The following is a 21,692-nucleotide window of genomic DNA, read 5'->3' on the forward strand; positions in this document are numbered from 1 at the left end:
CACTGTCTTGCTGGTATATATGTATCAGTCTAATAAACTTAAACCTACACCATCCTCCCTATTCTGGTATTCTAAACAGTACCCAAAAGTAGACTGCTTGGTCGAGTTAACCTCCTAAACTATCTACAACACACGGTGAAAACCTGAAATTAAGACAGAGGAGACTAGAGGTGAGACATGATCATTACGGATTACTGATGACAGATTTAGATATATTTTCATAAACCATTCATTTGCCACATCAATAAACAGCATGGCAGGGCAAAATATTTTTTCTAACTTGGCGACCTTTAAAAAGTGAAAGGAGCAAATGCCCGGTGGGCCCATGGCCAGTCCAGCTATGCCCATAATAGACCCATATTTTGTACCTTCATACCTATAACAGACCCATTTCTGTAATATATCTATATTATGGATAAAACACTTTCTGGATGGATGCAAACTGCATTTCGTTGACTGTACTTGTGACATGTGCAATGACAATAAAGTTGACTTCTATTCTATATATTAAATTGTATTTATTTTCTCCAAACAATTACTGTCTTTTAGACCCCATTCCTACACAACTGCTCAGAGTTGTCCTGCCTTTACTTAATACTTCAGTCTTAAAATTGATCAACCTTTCTCTAATTGGCTGCAGGAGAATGGACTGCTTCCTTCCATTTGCACAGTAGCTCTAAAATGAGAAATATCCTGTCTCAGAGTGACGCTGAAAAACTATTTCATGCCTTTATTACTTCTAGGCTGGACTACTGTAATTCATTATTATCAGGATGTCCTAAAACTCCCTGAAAACCTTTCAGTTAATCCAAAATGCTGCCGTTATTTTATTAAGTGTTATCTTATGTTATTAAGACAACGTGTCTTTAAAGGTTAGATGCTAACGATAATATGGCAATCTTGAGGTGAAATCACAAGTATTTGTTTGTCATTTGAGTTATTCCTCCTGGCAAATGTGCCATCTTTCTTTAAAAATATTCCACATTTTTGTCATAAATTTGCCACTTCATTTTCAAAAATGTTATTTTCTCAAAAATCCACAAAAGACTCATCAAAAATCTTCTTGGAATTTTATACCTCTTGATTTTTTTCCTATCTTCAGTGGCCCTAAATTTTGTAAGCTATTACATCAAGCCACACACAGCCCCCATTGATTTTATTAACAATGTTCATTTGTTTTTTGTGTAATGTTTAATAACAATGAACAAAATTAGAAACATTTACAAAAATATCAAAGTGAATTTCTAGATGTTATGCCCACAGCCTCAAACTGGAGCAGTGGGATTTCATAAACTGGACAAACAAACAAGCAAATGATTCAAATAAAGAAGAGCGCAGGTATTTTCGTGGTAACAAGTAATTTCAAATAGTTTTTATGAAGTGATGTCCCGCCTCATTGCGCACGTCCCATAAAGCGTCATGACGCATGTTAAGGAGTGGCACCCTGAGAGCAGCTCAGCAGTCCCTTTGTCAGTCTCTGCACTTGTTACTATGCGCGGGTAGGCTACACCTCGCTCTGTGAGGAGTCTTCTTGCACTTTTCCACTCTGGACTTTAATCCTGTGCTCTGCTTTCGTCTTCAAAAATGTTCAAGGTAGACTGAAGCTTTACTTTTTTCTTTTTTTTTTCTTACATATAAAGTATATATATGTGTTTCCTTTCCGACGGGAGCGCGTACTGCGTGGCAGAGCAGATCCAGTTGACTCCGCCTCAGTTCCAACGAACTAGACGCGGAAGTAGTGACGTTTTACTTTGGTGAAAAGGTGAAAGGTGAGTCTCAGCTTGTGGGCGAAAACACTTTAAAAAGTTAAGCCCAAAATTATTCGTAATGCTGTCAGATCTAGATTTCAAGTGATTTTAATTCAAACAAGAAGTATGCAAAAAAGCCAGGTATCTCTCAAAATACAATCGAACAATGTAAAAAGAGTGGGGAAAAAAATCTGTTTTTCTTTACATTGTATTGAAAAATGGCATGTAGAAACTTATTTATACTTTTCACAATAATTAATGGGAGAAGTTTTGTTGATGTTCAAGTGTTCAAACTTGCTGACTAGCTTTTCCATGTCTTTACGGGTAGTTTGACATTTTTCTTTGGTGAAGAGCACCAAGTCATTCAGGCTGGAAAGTAGGGCTGCACGATTTTGCATAAAATGAGAATCACGATTTTTTGGCTTAGAATTGAGATCACGATTCTCTTTTCCAGTATAAATATTTATTGCACTTATTAACTGCACATCAACTTCGTAACAGTTGAGACTGAACATAAAAACAATAAATAAACATAAAAACAACAAATGTCTCACGTTTTGTTGTTGCCGCAAAATGTTGTACTGCTTGAAATTCCGTCTCCACCGTTGCTCACACTGCGTGTATAGAGCAAGTAGTGCAACAATAGAAAAATAGTTGCGGGACGGCACTGTGTAGCGTTTGTCTAGGGTGTTGATCATTTTCCTAAATCCCTCGTTTTGCACAGTGTTGATGGGGCCATATCTTTGGTCAGGTGATAAGTAATAGCCTCCGTAATTTCTTTGTGCCTGCGGGAGTTCGACGTGTATAGGGAAGCGCTGTATAAGGTTCCCATTATTGATGTTTGGGTGGTTGACCGGGACGGATTTACTCCTGTCACTTTCTCGTCATCCCTGACGTGCTCTCCGTTGTTTTTTCCCTGCTAATTTTAGCATCACACGGCACAGCTTCTGTACCACGTGGTATAAGGCTCCGCCCTTGTCATTTGTTGAGCAGGAAGAGTGAGCGCTTGTTTTCATGCAGGGTACGTCCCGGATCAAAATGCGGTACAATCGTCGTCGTCTTTTTTTTTTTTTTTTTTTTTTTCTTTTTTTTTTTTAAATCGTTGTCATTTGGAAATGAGATCGCACATAAGTATGAATCGAGATCGCGATTTTCTAACAATTAATCGTGCAGCCCTACTGGAAAGCCTCCTTGTCATCACCAAAATCTCCAACTCCCTGCACAGATTCTCTATAAGATTCAAGACGGACTCCAAAATGTTAAGATTACTTCCAGTCAGAAGATTACTTTAAACCTAAATATAGCAGAGGGATGAATCATTTGGGGCATAACTCTATGTTTGTGTCACATATTTACACCTTTAAGCATCCACACAAGACACACAACCTGTTTATGTTATATTCTCTTGAATAAACATAGTGTCTGTTCTAACATTAGGTTTCTTTATTTCATTCCAAACTTCCAGAATCTGTAATCCCCATCTCCTCATCTCATCTAGCATTTTAAATTCCATATCTTTAAGATTGCTGCTCGTAATCTTTGTCTAAATCTTTTTAAATCTTTCTGCCCCAATCTTGCAGGAAGCAGTCTTCCACGCCTCTCCTCCCATTATCCCCCGAAAGCCCCAAACACAAACCAGCAAAAAAACCACTTAAACACTAAAAAACACAAAGAAAGAACAATACGGTATCCACATCTGAACCAAAGAGTAAAACATTCAAATGTGGATTATTAAACATTAGGTCTCTTTCTTCTAAGCCCCAGTTGGTACATTAATTAATATTTGATCAACCAATTGATTTGCTCTTGCATAGAAACTGAACATTTATCATTGTTTCCTGAAAAGCCCTCTTTGGTCTGATCATTTCCTGATAACATTTAAATTTAAAATAGTTGATTACACAGCAGTGGGGAGTAGACTTCATCACAGCAGATGTCTTTCCGAAAGTTCTGTAACGAATTTAAGGATATAATTAATTCACTGTTTTTTCCTTAATATCTTGTGCCAACAACGAATGCTACTTCAACAGAGGTTCATTATCTTGTAAATTTTTTGTTTACCTGTTTACTATGTATGACTCTGGATGCTATAGCTCCCGTGAAAAAGAGAGCCTCAAATATGAAGTACTTGACTCTCTAGTATAACTGTCAAAGGTACACCTTGAAGCATGTCATGGTCTGTGACCCAAAAATGACCCAGAACCATGGCAAGATAATTTGTAAGCTTGAGAGGAAATGGCATGCCTTGAACCTGGTAATAGTTAAACTGTTACTTAAAAAAGCCATCTCTTCACTCAGCTGCCTTAGGTTAAGTACAGGCCAAGCTTCAAACCTTCCTTTTTATCTAAAAACAAAATTCAGATAATCTGCTGAGGAATGGTCAAAGGAGCTTGCAAAGAAAAGCGTCTGGACTTCTTTAAGTTACTTGAATGGTTTATTGGAACAGTTTCAGTCAGGCTTCCGGACTCATCATAGTACAAAATCAGCTTTAGTGAAGGTTACAATTGATCTTATGGCCTCTGACAGTGGACCATGTCTTGCAATTAATCTGAATCAGTGTTTTTGATATCGCTTCTATTTGTTACAAACTGAAACATGGGTAGATCAGTGTCTAAAAGAAAACAAAACAGGAACTTTAATCATTATTTTTCTGTAGATTGTGAAGACTAAAATATATATTAACTGTTACTTAAAACACAGAGATCCAATGATTACATAAATAAGTTGAATTACTGTCACATAGACTGGATATGTGTTGATGTGCTGTCAAATTATATCTAAGGTACTGTGCAGAATTCTTGTCCCACCTCATATTTCTTGGTATTTTCAGGGGGAAGTGAAAAATAGAATCAGTTTCTCGTGCAAACACTTGGGAAATACAGCGTAGATGGCAGAAACAAAGTTTGTACAATTCTAACAAGCTTTAAAGTCAATATTTATTATGACCACTGTTATTGTTCAGCACAGTCTGAACTCTCTTAGCCAGCTTTCTTTTCATTTCTTCTAGTAGTCTTCAGGAATAGTTTTCAAGGCTTCTTAAAGCTCATCTTTGGATGTTTGCTGCCTTTTATTCTGTTCTCTGCCAAGGTAGTCTTACACTGCTTCACTAATGTTGAGGTATGGGCTCTGGGGAGGTCAATCCATGACTGATAGTGTTCCATATTGTGTTTTTCTAGCAGGTATGCTTTTCCTGCATTAGAAATGTGTTTGCAATCAGTGTCATGGTAAAATGGTACCCTTCCTGGAGAATGGCTTCTGAAAAGCCACTCTTCTACTGAGACAACTATTTTTCTTGTGGAAAAAAGACAATTTTTAGGAGGCAAAAATAATCCCAACCCACTTTGTTAAATGATCCAGTCTTTGTATGAAAATGACTGTCTTTGGGATTTGGTTAACCCCAGACTGAAATGAGACTCCTCCACTGACTGCATTAATGCACAACAAAGAATGCATGTTTTAAGAAAATGTTGGGATTGTGTTAGGAGCAAAACAAACACTAAAGTGACTAACAAGAGCCATCCACCTGGCTCCTCTTTTAAACTGTTGCCACGGGCAATATTGTGTCATTTTGTTCCCAGAAAACAGATTTTCATTATTATTCTCAAATTTTGTAAACACATCCCTGGTCTTACCAGTACATCTCTAAAGTTCAATGAAAGTGTCAGCATCATCAAATTTTGTATCTTTTATGTTGGTGTGCGTTTCGTGTTTGGGTATAGAAATATCATATATTTTCTACTTCATGATTTATGCTGTCTACTGCAATTCATTGTCCCTATGGAGACAAATGAAACTCGTTCTTTTTTTTTTTGTTCTTTTTTTTGTTCTTGAGCAACTAAATACTCATACAAAAAAGTCTCTACATCTTTATCTGTCTTTTTCCTTGCAGGAAAATCTCATCTGGTGTGTCCATCTCAGATTGTAGCCATGATGGGTGATGATGTTGTTCTTCCATGTCAGCTTAAACTTGCTGTTGATGCAAACTCTGAGACTGTGGAGTGGACAAAACCCAGTGTGAACCCAAATATTGTCCATTTCCATAAAGACGGACGGCTGGTGTATGAAAATCAAAATCCATCTTATCACTTTCGTACGCGAGTCTTTGTGGATGAACTGATCAAAGGAAACGTCTCACTCAAAATATTCAAAGTGAAACTCTCTGATGAAGGAACGTACAGATGCTTCATTCCCTGGATACGTGAAGAAGCTTCCATTGTTCTCACTGTTGGTGAGTCAAAACGTTTAAACAAACCTGATTTAAAATATAAAGAAGCTTTATAATCAGTGGAAAGATGTTTACAATTCCTTCTTCCCCCTTCATCAGCTTCAGCATCTACACCCGTCATAAAGGTGATGTCAAATGTCAGCAGCAGGGTGGTGTTACAGTGTGAGTCTGCAGGCTGGTATCCAGAGCCTGAGCTGCTGTGGTTGGACGGTGAGGGAAACCTCCTCTCTGCTGGACCTACAGAGACCCTCAGAGGTCCTGATGACCTCTATACTGTCAGCAGCAGAGTGACTGTGGAGAAGAGACACAGCAACAACATCACCTGCAGAGTCCAACAGAGGAACACCAACCAGAGCAGAGAGACACACATACATGTTCCAGGTAATAATGACTCATGTTTAAGAAACATAAATTTGCTGTATTATAATAAAAAAATTGCCTTGTGACCAGTTTTATATAATTTTCTTTTTTTTTCTTTTTGTCTTTTCAGACAATTTTACAACTGATACCATAACCACTGTTCAAGTTATCATTCTCACTGTAGTAGTGGTTGTTTGCTTTCTGAGTTTTCTTGTTGTTTCTATTAAATGGAAGTTCAGACCAAAGGAAACTGGTAGGTTGTTAATTAATTTATCTTCTCTTTACAAGAAACTCAGAATCTGCAACACACTATTTTGCTTTAGTACTACTATATGTCACTGAATTACATAAAGGCCGGTTGAAATTTGTTCCTCTTTATTCCAGCTTTTTTCTGATTTGTGTTTCCTCTGAAAAATCATAAAATGCATACGTTTCAGTCGATTGCTGTGAAAGGATCTTTTTTTTCTTTTTTCTTTTTTTTCTTTTTTTTAGTTTTTTTTTATTTTATTTACAGTGCTATTTAAATCAGTGTTTGCAAAAGTTATTTGCCATGGGTGGAATTATGATATTTTACTAGGAAATCTCAGGTGAGGAATTAAAAGCAGAAGGATAAATGAATGAAGAGGAACCCCTTGTGAAACCATGGAAGACTATACTTAAAACTGACTTGAAACTCTGTTCTAATTCTTATCTGTTATTTCAGGAAAAATGAAATAATGCAGTTTAAATTTTCTCCTATTCATGTTTATGACCATTATGAAAAAGCTATTTACACTTAATTCCCAGATTACAGCAAACAATATCCAAGTCTAGCAAATATTTACACAAATAGTAACTCTGCTGTTTATCTGTATTTTTAGACAACAGGAATGATGGACGTCAACAGAAAAAAGAAGAAAATGACATCCAATCCTTGATGAGTATAAAACTAATCTCAACAAAGGGACTGCTGGAATTTGAGAAAAAAATGCAATGAGTGAGGTAATCAAAGAAAATGACGAAACTGAAAACAGAACAGAACCCATCCCTTTTTCTTTTTTTTTTCTTTTTTTAGTGTCATCTAAAAGCTAAATGTTTAAATCCAATCCAATATGGTGTATCAAGTTTAGTTGTTAATAACTGATGTCAGTATGCAGCATTGAGCATGTCACTGTATGGATTACTGTTACCTGGATCAGCTAATTCTGGTGGTTCCAAAGTCTCAACTGAATGACCAGAATGGCTTTTTCAGTTATACCCCCTGACCACGTTAATATGCCACTGCCTGTTATATAAAATGCAGGATAAAAATAATTTTCTTCCTTTGCTTTTAACTTTAAATGAGCGATGTCTACTTCCTTGTATTTATTGTTGTTTTTATTGTTTTGCTTTTAAATTTTTTTAGGTTTTGTTGATCTTGTTTATTAAAACGCTCTATAAATCAAACTGAATTTGACTGATTTTCTGTTGGGATGCTTTCTTTCACATTTGACTCAACGCACAACTGAGAACACACACAAAGTCTACATATAATAATAGATTGACTGACACATACCACATAGTACACAGATGATCAGACACAGAGACCTAACTATAGACCTAACGCCTAACTATATAGGCTAAAACATATTCTAATGTAAACGCTGTATTCTGGGAAGACATAGATGATGTGTGACATTTGGGGGGCTACATATTCATGCTGGATAGAAGTTGTCTATAAAGCCAGATGCTCCAGAGGTGTTTGGTAGTGATGGGCAGATGAAGCTTCATGAAGCACTGAAGCTTTTCATCCAATTGGTTCACCCCAGCGCAAAGCTTCTTGAAGCTTCATTTGCTCTAGCAGGACACCTACTGGACGTAAAAATATTAGTTGGCATGAATTTGAAGAGCGTGGCCTTTTGCACACAGCCTGTAAATGTCAACAACAAAAGGAGTGTGTAAAACATGTATATTGTAGTGATGGCAGCATACTGTGTATATTTATACTGGCAGTACGGAAAATGATCATTTGGAAATGTTTAAAATGGAAATGATCATTTACCGTGAGGTGAGGTGTGGTTGGGGTGTGGACAGTGGTTGTGCTTTTGTAACGTTGAGGTATGGACAGCTACACACTGAGGCGTCAGTCCTGCCCATATTTTATTCAGTAAAAACTAAATTTTCACTGCTTCTATAACCTTTAGTGGGGAGAACATAGCTAGGATTTAATGATTTAACAAATCTTTTGAATCCTTTGTCCTCCACAATGCTAAATGGCTGGGAGTCCTCAATCACCATGCTGACCAGGTCTTCATCTATTTGAGATTGTTCTCCTGAGGAAAGACAATAAAGACAAAGCACAAATATAAATATCACACACGTAACTTATAACAGTTGTATAATATTGTTATATCATTTAGTAACATTACTGCATGCTATATTATCATTGCATTTGATGGCTCACCTGGTCTTGCTCCACAATCGCTGTTCCCCTTATTCTCATGCAAAGCTCTGTAGTGCCTAAGCATGGATGAGGTGTTGTTGTTATATCCCAGCTCCCTGGCACATAGCAAACACTTCACCTTGTACAAAAGTAAAGTTGCTTAACATAACTTGTATTGCACCATCAGTATTATGAGAATACATCTTCTGTAGAAATTTACATACCTTGTTGGAAGGAATAAGATCAAAATGTTCCCACACAGGGGAGGACATCCTCCTCTTCTTAGCTGGCTCCATTCTCTCCTGACTTTCTCTCCCCGCTCTCATAAACCTCCAAACTGTCTCCAAACTCTCACTAACCGCAACTCTCCATCAAACATCCACATTTTGAATGGAGTCTGAGGGGTTTATATCGCTGTCATATCTCGCGGCAAAGTTCGAACCACTTCATGAACCAGTCACGTGGTACAGCCGGGCAGCGAGGCTTCGGACGTCATCATTTTCAGCTCCTCCCATAAATGAAGCAAGCCTCGATACGCGCATCGCGGAAACGCCCCCTCCATTACTCGACACAAGCTTCGAAGCCTTGATACAGAACGTCACATCACTAGTGTTTGGGTTAAATGTAAATGTGAGAGAAACTTTGCTTTGTCTGATGTTCAGCATCCAACTCTGCTTACGAGCATGAAACAAGCATTTCAAATTGACTGGTAGGTTATCTCTGTCTTGTTGATTCAATGGATACAATAAACACACATCACTACAATTTTATTTTCTTAGCGTTTATATAGTGCAATTTGCAAACATAACTCATGGGAACCTGCAGGCAACAATACTACAATAATACAATGTTACAATTATTTAAACAGCCTGACATTTGTTCCACACATTTTACTGAAATAAGAGAAAATATGACAAACATACCGTAACACATCTTGTTCTCTAGGAACCAAGTGAGCCAACAGGCAGAGTGAGAAGACCGCAGGACAAATTAAACTACTCTAGCTAAACACATTACTTTATGTATTTATGTATGTGTTATAAATATTGTTTTATATGATTAATGTATATCCCTTTCATTAATGTAGCATATGTTAAAACAAATATTAGCTGACCCAAAGCACTTTCATGTAAAAGTAGAGGAAACAATAACTTCAATCAAAATCCTGAAACATCCATCAGTAGCTATTGGTTCATCTTCAGCTACAGAACATTTTTTTTCTGTACCTAAAACTCATCATGTATTTTAATTTTTGATGAGCTTGCACAGAGAAACAGCAGGAATGAAAATCAGCACTTACAAATCTCAGGCCATGATCCTAAGCCAGAAAAGAGTCAAGGCCTCACTCTGACTCTGGGATGAGTTTCTGCTCCAAGTGGAGGAGTTTAAGTATCTCTGGGCCTTGTGGGGGAGAGGGGCACAGGAGATCAATAGACAGATTGGGACCATGACTGCAGTGATGTGGATGCTACAATGGTCCGTCGTGGTGAAGAGAGCTGTGCATAAAAGCAAAGCTCTCAATTTAGATCCCTACTCTCACCTGTGGTCACAGTGTTTGCCTGGTTTTTGGTCTGTTTCTGGTGACCATGTTTTTCTTTTGAGCTGCTTGAGCAGGTCGATCCAGGGTCTCTGTGGTCATCAATGTCATCGAAGGTTTTGCTGCATATTTCTCTCGCTACATTTTTCAGAAACTAAAAAAGTAAGAAACAAACATGATTTAAATTTGTTCATGTATGCCTCGTCAAAGGGGTCAAAGGTCATCAGCCAGGCTGGTCAGACACAGATGGAGACCGTTCGCATTAACACCTGAGACCATCTTAGAGCAGAGATCCAGGTCACCATCAAACTCCATAACATGTGACTTACGGACAAGAAATCACCATGACGACAAGTCGCTGAGCTGAGCTTTTCAACATCTGAACATGAAGTAAAAATATTCTGATCATTTCCAGCTCTGAGTTTTTATTCTGTGAGTCTACAAGAGTAACTCTAAATGATTCACAGCACAAAACATTCTTCTTTATATTTATCTGTGTCTTTGTGAGGAAATGAAAAGAAAAACAGCCTGAATGGAGGAAGTGAGCCGAGGAGCAGAGATGTAAAAATGGTTTGAGATCACGTTTGAGGAAGTCATGTGGAAGAAAGTCCTGTGATGTGATGTGTTTGCAAAGTATGACAAACATGTGTGTCCTACAGGTCCAGCTGACCCAAACACTACACCACCCTGTGTGGGGAAAAATTTTATCACTATGTGGAAATTATCAAAAGCGATTTAAGAAACTTTTTTATGAACAATTATTACAATAGAAATGTTATTTATAAGATTGCAGATTATTTCAGCTGCATTAACTTAAATTCAGAACCAGGAAATTTTACATTTTATTCTACAAGTTATTTTCCGCCACTAGTCAAAGGAAGAGAGTCGTGTAGTCTTTAGGTTGAGGGTAACTTGTTGTTTTTTGATTTTGCTCTTTTATTTCCTTCCTACAATAAACCAAATGAAAGCAGCCAGCATGGCAGACAGAGGAGCTGTTAGTGCTGTTAGACCCTGTATAGTGCTCAGCATGGCTTTTCCGCAACTCTTTACTTCTCCACTCAAAGTTGATCTCTGAGGTTGGACCTGATCAGCAGCTGTTAAATGTCAGCCATCTGGACTTTCATAATATTAAATATTACAGTTATAAATGAATCATACAGTTAAAGCTTGATAAAATCTGTTGTTCAACAGCTGAGTCACTACAGCAGTGATACAGATGTACAAAAAATTACTATTATTTTTCTACTTAATCATCTCACCAGTGACGTTGAGTCGACATCTTCCAACACTGAAGCCATAATCAGTGTCCACCTCACACAGGTACAGACCCGAGTCATCAGTCCTGAGTCTGGACAGCTGGAGTCTGATTCGTCCTTCACTGAGGGCGTCTTTGTCGCTCTGGACTCGTCCTGAAAACTTTTCATCCTGAGACTCTGACACCTCAACACCTTCATGAACCTGATACAGGACTGAGAGTTTATCACTGATGAAGAGTTCACAGAGGATGTTGAGAGTTTTGGTGGATCCGTCAGGTTTGGTGGTGAACGTCCACTCCAGTGTGATGTTGTGGTTCTCCTCTGCCTGATAGCAGGTCTGTGTCACATTGACTACAAATGATCCTGTTGAGGAGACAGAGAGGGAAAGAGAGGAGCAGACACACTGAGAACTGGAACAAATCTGTTGTTGAGCTTTATTTGGAGTTCATAAACTGAAGCTGTAAACTAACCAGACACACATGAGGTGAGGATGATGAGCAGCAGGATCCTGCAGATCATCTTCTCCCTGTGAGAGGAGACAGAGGTGAAGAGTCATCAACACATGAGGTCAAAGGTCAGTCAGTACAGTTAGAAGAAGGAAAATCTCCACTCACAAAACTTTCTGATCCAATGAGCCTGCAGGCAGCAACAAACCATTCAGAATGTATTTATTGTTTTTGGTTTTCATCAGCTGTGAAAAGCACTGAGTGTGTTTCAGGTAAATATGCACATTTTTATTTAAATTCAAAAGTTATTGTCATACATGTATAAAACATGTAAAGTAACACTTTTAATCAGAGTGTAGCATCAAGCCATTAAAATGTCTGAGATGTTGATGTGGTCCCTGAAGTAGCAGAGCGGGTTGATAATGAAATGAGCATCAGGAGCCCCAGAGGGTCAACCATGGTTTTACAGTTAGAGGCCAATCTCAGTTTTCTCTCCTCATCTTTTCAGACTGTTTTTGACTAGTTTTGAATTTGGCTAGGGTCAGTGTCACTGCTGGTAACATTAGGATCTCACAGGTAGTCCAACTCCTTAGGATATCACATCAGTGAGTTCCATTACAAGAAGGTTTGCTGTGTCTCTCAGCACAGTCTACAGAGCATGGAGGACATTCAAGGACAGGCAGGTACTCTAGGACAGGTGGGCAGGGTCAAAGAAGGTCTTTAAACCATCAGCAGTTCAAATGTCTGATGTTTTGTGCACAGAGCAACAGGATGAGCACTGCCAGAGCTAAAAAATGATCTCCAGCAGGTCACTGGTGAATGTCTCTGAGCAACAACCAGAAACAGAATTCATGAGGGTGCCTGAGAAACCAATACCCTCTAGTGGGCCCTGTGCTTACTGCCCAGCACTGTGGAGCCTGACTGACATTTGCCACAGAATACCAGAATTGTCAGGTCCACCAGTTGTATTTGCCTCCATGTTTGATTACAACACTGTCAGTGGGTGTACTGAGTTGCTGTGTGTGCTCATTGTGGAAAAGCAGGAACTCTAAGCAGTCTTACTCATGTTCATTGAATAAATAGTAAGTTTGTTCTGGAAGTTGTTTAAATGTTTTATTCATGAAGACTTTTAGTGACAGCAGGAGAGTCTCTCAGATTGACAGTAAATATTTTTATGAAATGTGTCTTTTAATCGGAGTAACAGAAGAGAAACAAAACACACTGTATCAGGCTTTGGATATGAAGGATTTTAGGTTGACCGTCCAGAAGTTCAATAAAGAATAAAGTATATGACAACAACAAAAAATGTAGAACAAAAAATAATGCATTGTTGTGTTAATGTAGTTCCAGGATTAAGTGACCACCATGTCATATTATTCCTGACAACAGGAAGACAATCTATACAAAAGTCTGAATAATGTATAAACATAAATCATTCAAATATTTTTCTTTGTGGTTATACTCGTGTAATGGTTGATGATTTTACATGTTTTACAACTCCAGCAGACTGAATAGTTCAAAGTTTGCTTGGTTTTATGCTGGTGCATATCTGAGTATCAGATGGTGCCACAGGTCAGACTCCAGCAGCTCTGTCTGGAAACAGCAGACAGAGGAAACCTGCACCACAGGCGCTGATACTGCAATGCTTTGAAAAAGCATATGTTTGAGGTAAGATTTCATTTTCTGTACTGTCACAATCCTGGCTGAAAGGGAAGAGCAAAATAAGAAGACCACATGACTGATATGAAACATAAATGTATTTAATAATGCAGCAGGTTTTATTAGTCAGTCTGTTTCAGTGTGATGAAGAATGTGTTCATAGCATTTCTCTCAATATCTCATTCAGGGGTCGTCACTGAGGTGTGTAGCTGCTGTCCAAAGAGTTTCAGTGAGTTAAACACCCCCCACAAGCATCTATATGAAGACTGTGGAGGAAGTCAGTGAATGTTCTCCTGAGCAGTGTTGGGCAAGTTACTTTGAAAAAGTAATTAATCATAGTTATTAATTACTTCTTCAAAAAAGGAACTGAGTTAGTAACTGAGTTACAATATTCTAAAAGTAATAAATTACTTGAAAAGTAACTATTGTGTTACTTTAAAAAAAAATGTTTAACCCTCTGGGGTCCAGGGTATTATTGGCCATTTTTAACGACTTTTGATTTTCCCTCCACATTTTACCTTTAAAAACTATTTACTTTGCCTTGTTTGGTATCATCTTTTTTAGCACAACCTCACGTGTCTGAATTTACAGTCATGTTTTCATTTTGACATACTGTAATAACACAGTTGATCTCAAATCAAACACTAGGTACGAGATACATACCTATGATACAGTGATACTTTTGGTAAACAACCATTTGACTAACATGTGTGTCTCACCTGCTCTTGTTCCCTCTCTCTCCCTCTCTGTTCCTCTCTCTCCCTCTTTGTGCTGACAATCAAGCCAAACACCAACATCATCAAATATACAGTTGAAACCAGATATTTACACACTCTTCAGATAAACACAAACACTTTTTAATTGTAACATCAAATCAGACTAAATGTTTATTTTTTTAGATTGATGAATATAAAAAACATATTTGTTAACTTTAAGAGTAAAGAGAGAAACTATCTGTATTTCTTAATTGTAAATGGCACCAAATTGTATTCAAAACTGAGCCACACTTATGGAGCTCCACAATTCTTTTCCTGGTGTTTTGGTTGACATCTCTTGATTTTCCCATTTCAAAGAAACAGGCTCTGTGTTTTGCCTTATATGCATCCACAGGTGTGCCACCAATTTATCCAAATGGACTCTAGTAACCTATCAGAAGCTTCTTCAGCTCAGAATGCAGTGAAAAAAATATGTTGTTGGATTTACTTAATTCAATGGTGGACATTTGTTGCACACAGATGTTTTGCTTTGGCAGCAACTTAAACAATTGAGTTAAATTAACACAATTTATTCATGTTCAATAAGCCTGTGCAATTTGTGTTGATAAAATGTGACTTAAACATGTTTTGATGAAGTAATTTGAGCTCTTGGAATATTTTAATCCTTCACAATTTTCTCACTTTATCCCAACACCATTCAATAACTTTTACCCAATACTACTTGGTCACTTAAATACTACATGTTATCTTCAAATTACATTTTGCTATTATATTCTAGTATCAAATACACAATTTTCAAATGGAGGCCTTATAACAGATTGTATTGTTCTCTTCCAAGATGGTTGCTGGCATCCACCAGTAACCTTTCAAAACGAAATGTCTAATTTCAATGCATTGACAGTAGGTAAAGAATTAAACTGACATTACTCCTCCACTGAATCTACATAAATCAACAGTTAAATAATGTCAGATCTTCCGTGTTCTCTGGAATCAATCACAGCAAAGAAATTAGACTGTTTCTTTTGAAAAATGTTGGGAAAGAACAAATCAAAACATTCTATTTAAGGCCTCTGACGTCAAGATTCAGTTAAACAACAATTATGACTAAACAATTTGAGATAATGTTAGTTTCCATTAACATTAAATTAGGTTACTGAATTGGCAAACACCTTCCTATTAACATTACCCATTTTACCCCAATAACTAAAGAAATTAGCACTTGCAGGTCAAAACCTTTATTCAAGAGACGCAAAAATAACATTGATACAGTGACTGTCAAAAATTACAGCACTGATCATACTGTGACATCTTGGTTCAAAACAGCACACTTAGAAATATTCAACGTTCTTTACTTCAACTGAATGAAACTGAAAATACCATTTCACACGACCCATATGGGATATTTAGACTGTATAACTGTTCACGCTACATCTCTTCACTAGTAAAAGAAAAAAATACAAAGAGAAATTTAAAAATGCTGCCAAACAGACCAACAGAGAACTTGTACAGAGCAAAAGGAAAAACAAACAACAACAAAAAAAACGGCTCGTCCTCATGGCAGTTGCAGAGTATATAAAAATGAACCCTGCGATCTGTTCCTGGAATTAAGCTTCAAAAATGCAGCAGAACAAGTGTGAGATTTAAATGTCCTCTCACCTAGAGCTGATCACCTTGCATGCATAACAGTGAGCTTTCCTTGCAGGAGCAGTTTTGTCTTAGTTGTGAGCTTTTCTTGAGAGCTGAGTTGCATCCAACTCCATTACCACCCTTTGAATCACCTCAAAAGTGTAGCAGAGCTGCGATGGGTAACTCATGTTGAAGGAATAAAAAAGGTCCAAACAGCATGGCTACTGCAAAGGTCACGTTATCCAGATCTTGAAGAACTACTATACCCTCGATGATGATGCCAACATCAGAAAAGTCATTGCCTGGTGCATCCTCTGGAGACAGATGTTCATTGTGGTTTTCTCAATCTGTGCAGTGGCCTCAGTCAAGTCCTGGTTAAACACAAAACATTTCTTTAAGATTCCTTTTTAAACTCATCTCTTTTGAATCTACCAGTTCTAATGTTAGAGTAATTTAAACCAATGCAAGCAACATAGTAAATAGCTATAGCCAAAGAGTGGCCTGCCATGCTGCCATTCATGGTCTAACAGAGTTTCTAAGACAGAGTGAAAAACATAATAATTTCAAATGCTTTACATTAGTTTTTGTTAGAAAGACACCGGCCCATCAGAAATCCAGGTTATGTCACTCAGAAGATGTTAGAATTTAGACTTTCAGCCCCACAATTTGGTTAGCTGTTGGTCAGTTGGTCTTTTTTTTTTTTTTCAAACAAACGCTAATGTAAATATTGGTGGGATTTTCCTTTGTTCACTAGAATGACAAATTTAAAGTTTTTTCACACTGATGTGACCCCTAATACAGGGGTGGGGGTGACCGTTTCTAAATCATTTAGCTGCTTAAATGCTAATGCTGCTGCTTGTTCATAGCACAACATGTAAACAAAATGAGGAAGCACATGCTCTGACACGTTTGAAATTTCCCCTTGTGGGACCAATAAAGGTATATCAAATGAAATTTGTAGCATTGCAAACAGTGTTTTTAACGGCTTTATGAGCAGAAATGCAACGCACCCGGTTCCTTCCTAAAGCTCCAGTTGGCACATTGATCTCACTACAGTCAACATTTAAAAGTAGTTTGAGCTGTACCCTCGAACTGCTCACATTTCATCGCCTCATACTAACCAAACAAGCTAAATAACAGCAGCTTTTTATTCTTTAACATTTCATCACAAGTGTCGCAAAAGATTTCTTTTACTTTATTTTCAGCAGCTGTTTTCACTTTTTACTCACCCAGTTTTCTGGATTTACATGATTTCATCCAGCTGTTGAAACTTTTGCAGATAAACTAAACACAGCAGGAAACACTAACACCCTAGTGTAACATGTTACATATTTTAATAATAAATGGCTCTTAAATCATGTTAGAATAAAGAAACCAATTGTAAAGTTTTACAGGTAAGAACATGGATAATCTCCCTGAAATTGTTTAAACAGGCTGTTGACAACTTTACTGAACCTTTTATTTATTTAACTATATGTTCATGATTTTTTTCTTTTTACTTGGTTGTGACTTATTGTGTCTTTTTACATCATTATGTCTTTCTTGGCTATTATATGACTTCATTTTCTGGTTTATTTTATTCATTTAGGTGTACTTTGTATTGTATTGAACTGCAGTTTGTACAGGATAAACAGTGTAAGTGTGGTCATTTTCTTTGCTGTTTGGCTCATGAAGAAGTAAAGGTGGTCTATGACATTTAAATGACAGCAGATTAAATGATGGAAAAACAGGCAGTCTTCAGATAGCACTTTCATTTCATAGCCAGCTGTTTGTGCATGTCCAGTAAATATGCATGAACCCTGTTTAGTTCTATAGGACTACAATTTCCTTCACTATCATTCTTCAATTTTGTTTTTGGGGGTCTCGTCATGATAAAACACAAGGCAGCTGCACCTAAACTTTATTTGCACGTCTTCCAATGAAATTCCATTAAATGAACAGTAGATGCCAGTAAACACTGACTGTTCTCATCATTCAAAGCACATCCGGTGATTTTACCTCGTGTGATATTTCAGACTGGATTTCGCTGCACATTTCTTACAAATCATTAACATTTTTTTTACTAACTAATCTTTAAATTATGAGGGTAACTATAGCAACATTCAGCAGTTGTTCAATGTGAGTAATCCTTCTTCCCAGCAGCTCCTTAAAACTCCACCCTCACTGTGAGCATATTTGGTGCATTCATTGCAATTTCATGTCATAAAAAACACCAAAATACATTATCTTAGTGTCTCTAGTAAAAAACAACTAAGTAATGCATAAGCACATTTTATGCAAAACTTGTATTTTAATCTTTCCACATTTAAAATCATTTGTTCTTTTATCCTTTAATTTTCTTGATATTTTTGACCGTTTAAAGGACTAAACTGACTACTTGAGAAAAACAGTACCAGAATCTGGACACTAGATGTCACAGCTATTTACACCACTGGTTACATACTGGTCTGAGCATGCCCACGTTCTTTTCAGCATCTCTTCTCTCCCATGTGTAGTAGTCTAAACATTTGTTAGGTTATATATATTTTAAGCTAAGAATGTTAAGAACTGTGTGGAACCATATATTATATTATATTATATTATATTATCTGGAACAACCACATGAATATATGGTCCACCAACAGGATACTGGGTGACACACAGAGAGACCAGAAGGATAGACACAACAACAATAACTGAGCTGAACCTGAGTGTGTTAAGGCTGCTGAAGCAGTGAACCAGGATCCGGTCCAGCCAGCAGGACATGACTCACAGGAAGTTCACAAACTGCCCACAAAGAGGAAAAAAACACTGGGGATCATATCCACTGTGACCCTCCATGTTCAGGCTCCACTTTCCTCTAAATCCTCATTTAACACCGCATTGAGCCACACCCACCGGCTTTACAAAACTGCACGGATTAAATGTGCATGTTTTCATTACCACGGCTTTATTGCTTTCATTATTGTGTTTGGTGTTATTTGTCACCATGGTGATATCAATTTCCAAGACTGTAATTGTTACAGCCGGTGCGGTTTCACCTTATTTACCTGGTCACTCTTTTTTTTTGTCGTCTCATCCTGTTCTCGTCACCATCTCATAACTGACTGATCTCAGAGCAACGTTTGCTTTAATAAAGTCAGCATCCATCAAAGGCTTTCTGAATGGAATATCTTGGAGGAAGCTGTTGCTACAAAAACGTTGTGTTTAAAAAGACAAAATCAGAGCAAGGTTGGCTTAAAGGGGGAGGAGCCAGAGCAGCTTGTTACAAGCAGAGTGTCTGTGAAGGTTCTCTGTCATCCCGGTCATCGTAGTAAGGAGCTTGGAAAGCAGAGGTTAAACTGAGCGATCCTGTTCCATGTAAAACATTATACTGTACGTGTGCTCATAACCAGAGCATTTTTTAACACTAACAGTAAGCCAGCAGGGCTTTCCCTTTCAGTTGTGATATTAGGACACATGTTTCATTTCACTCAGTGTCACAGCTGTACTTACTAACTGTACTCTCACTGATGTTATGGGGAAATTTTGGACCCTGGGCCTGTACCAGTGTCCAAAAATAACAGTCATTCTGAATGTGAAGCTGCTCTAGTCAAGTCCTAGAATAAAACATGGAAATATGGCGTTTTATTCGAGCACTATGAAAAAACAGACTATAAATGTGAATGAATTACTTTGTCATCATTAAGTTTGCAGATGACACCACGGTGATTGGCCTCATCAGTGACAATGGAGCATGGAGCCATGAGAAACTGTGCTCAGCATTTCATTTCACTTGGGTTTCTGAACCTGAACCATTTGGTTAATAATACCACTACTAATGATAAAAGTAATAAAATGGAACGTGGAAGAAGGTCCCATAATCAAAGACACCCAGCCACCTCCACCTAAGGCCCTAACTTCTAAAAAAAAAAAAAGAAAAAGAAGAAAAAAAGAAAAGTTATTAATATTTCCAAAACATGAAAACACTCAAATACGCCCTCTGTAGTTAAGCCCACTGCAGAAACACCCCCACTCCCCCCAAAAAGATTGAAGCAGACCTTTTTCTCCCTTGAGTGTTTTACTTCTAATACAATTTCTCTCCAAATGCCATCATTATGTTTGCCGTCAAGAAAAATGGACTTGATTTAATAAAACCATGGTGACATCCAGTGATTGACACATTTTTGTCTTAAGATGTGACTCAAAGTTACACAAGAAGACAAACTCCTTCTATAGTGTGACCCAGAGAGCAACGAGGATGCTGCTGTAAAGCTAACAGCAGCCCACCCAGGTCCAGACTTCCTGTAATGCACAGTAAGAATGTTAATGTGGCAGCACGAGGTGGTGGAGAGTAATAAGGAAAAGAGCAAAGAACCAATGATGTCACACTCACACATTAAAATGGCGGTGCGACAATTAGGAGCTCAAAACTTTTACAATTCAATGAAAACCTGACAGTGTCACCCTGGGAATTTCAACCACAGAATACTGAGTTGAGACGATGTTAATTATGAAGAAGGCGCACAGGTCAGTTATACTTGAGACAGATGTGGTTCAGTGTAAAATAAACATTTTGACAGCTGTTTAAAATACGAAATAAGTGAACCAATGAATTGATTGTACATGCACAATTCCGAGCTGTGGATTACCAGATGAGAAGGTCCAGAAAGATCACCAACTCATACATGCAGCTCATCTTCACACACTCAAACCAAGAGTGCATAAATAAGCACTGCGCACAGATGGTCCCACCACCAAGGCACACAGTTGCCTCCACTGTTGGCCTTCAGCTTCTGAATAAAAGAAACACAAGTTGTTAAAGTAATTAAACTCCAAAACAAATGCACCCTCTGTGGTTAACTGTACTGCAGAAACACACTGGTAATCTGCAGCTAGAAAAAGGGCCTCCTTCAGTCTTCAGTGGTGTCACACAAAAGAGAATCTACAAATCAAAACATTCAGAAAGCAAATGAACAAACAAAAAAAAAAATTCCTTCAGTTTAGAGCAGATAGCTTCACTGAATCTAACTTAATAATTCAATACATTAACAGGCTTCCATATATTGCATGTAAGTCTCAATTGCTATTCTAAAACTTCCAACTTCCAGTGAGAAGGCCAAACAAAGCAAAAAGCACAAAGAAAAAGGCAAAAGTAAAATGAACACAAGGCAAAGAGGAATATTCTGTAAACGTAGCCCAGAGAAGCAGCGGCGGCCTCGCTATAAAGTTATCAGCTGCTCGCTCGGCCCCGACTTCCTGCAATGTATCATACAATTAGCATTTATAGCAAAAATACAATAATGGATGTAAGGCTAAGATCGTAAAAAAACAAAGTTACATGCTGAACAAACAGTGTCGCCAAATTTGCAAACACACTTGTTTACTACCAAGTAAAATAATAAAGGTACGGCACAAAATAAAAATATGTCAGGAGTCGATGGAAGGCTTCAGGGAAATAATCTGGAAATGATCTTTACAAAACATGAGTGGCACCAATCAACAAAAGTGTAGCCAATTCAGGCTGAGGCAGCAGCTACATGTAGGCAAGTCCTACCTGTGACAGCTGGGACGTCAGGTGACCGAAGAGCTGGATGCGCACGGCAACAGGTGAGTGAGTCAGGGATGCTCAGATATCTAATGTGATTGGCTACTAACAGTGGCTAATAATGCAATATGGAAATACAGTACTCATTGTGCGACATGAATATAAAATAAGACTGTAACAGAAGTAATGCTAATATCTCAACAAGTCAGAGT

General features: G+C 37.8%; 2 protein-coding genes across 4 annotated transcripts in view; one reads left to right on the forward strand and one right to left on the reverse strand.

The window, feature by feature from the left end:
* The window catches only part of LOC309701681 (butyrophilin subfamily 1 member A1-like), a 57,294-nt gene extending 49,627 nt beyond the window's left edge, over positions 1-7,667 (forward strand). For 2 of the 3 annotated variants that reach the window (XM_082525832.1, XM_082525831.1), the window contains exons 5-8: positions 5,638-5,976; positions 6,073-6,354; positions 6,464-6,586; positions 7,194-7,667. In XM_082525832.1, the coding sequence (XP_082381958.1) occupies positions 5,638-5,976; positions 6,073-6,354; positions 6,464-6,586; positions 7,194-7,309 (860 nt within the window). In that variant the 3' untranslated portion in view covers positions 7,310-7,667. The remainder of the gene's footprint in view (positions 1-5,637; positions 5,977-6,072; positions 6,355-6,463; positions 6,587-7,193) is intronic. The other variant, XM_082525833.1, reaches the window with a different exon arrangement.
* Positions 7,668-11,172: 3,505 nt separating this feature from the next.
* Positions 11,173-12,048, reverse strand: LOC309701693 (uncharacterized protein). Its single transcript, XM_082525851.1, has 3 exons — positions 11,998-12,048; positions 11,531-11,890; positions 11,173-11,365 (listed from the first exon to the last, which is right to left on the reverse strand). Exons 1-3 carry the CDS (start codon positions 12,044-12,046, stop codon positions 11,208-11,210), a joined length of 567 nt encoding a protein of 188 aa, XP_082381977.1. The 5' UTR covers positions 12,047-12,048; the 3' UTR covers positions 11,173-11,207.
* Positions 12,049-21,692: the final 9,644 nt, after the last annotated feature.

Source organism: Aulonocara stuartgranti (genome assembly GCF_965226115.1).
Source record: "Aulonocara stuartgranti genome assembly, chromosome: 3".
Classification (NCBI taxonomy): Eukaryota; Metazoa; Chordata; class Actinopteri; order Cichliformes; family Cichlidae; genus Aulonocara; species Aulonocara stuartgranti.

What these genes read in the sequence shown, in the direction of transcription:
- LOC309701693 (XM_082525851.1), bottom strand. Translation starts at nt 12,046, where the DNA reads ATGATCTGCAGGATCCTGCTGCTCATCATCCTCACCTCATGTGTGTCT. An exon ending in CCTCACCTCATGTGTGTCTG is followed by an intron (nt 11,891 to 11,997) that starts GTTAGTTTACAG and finishes TCTCCTCAACAG; the next exon opens with GATCATTTGTAGTCAATGTG. An exon ending in ATGTCGACTCAACGTCACTG is followed by an intron (nt 11,366 to 11,530) that starts GTGAGATGATTA and finishes GACATTTAACAG; the next exon opens with CTGCTGATCAGGTCCAACCT.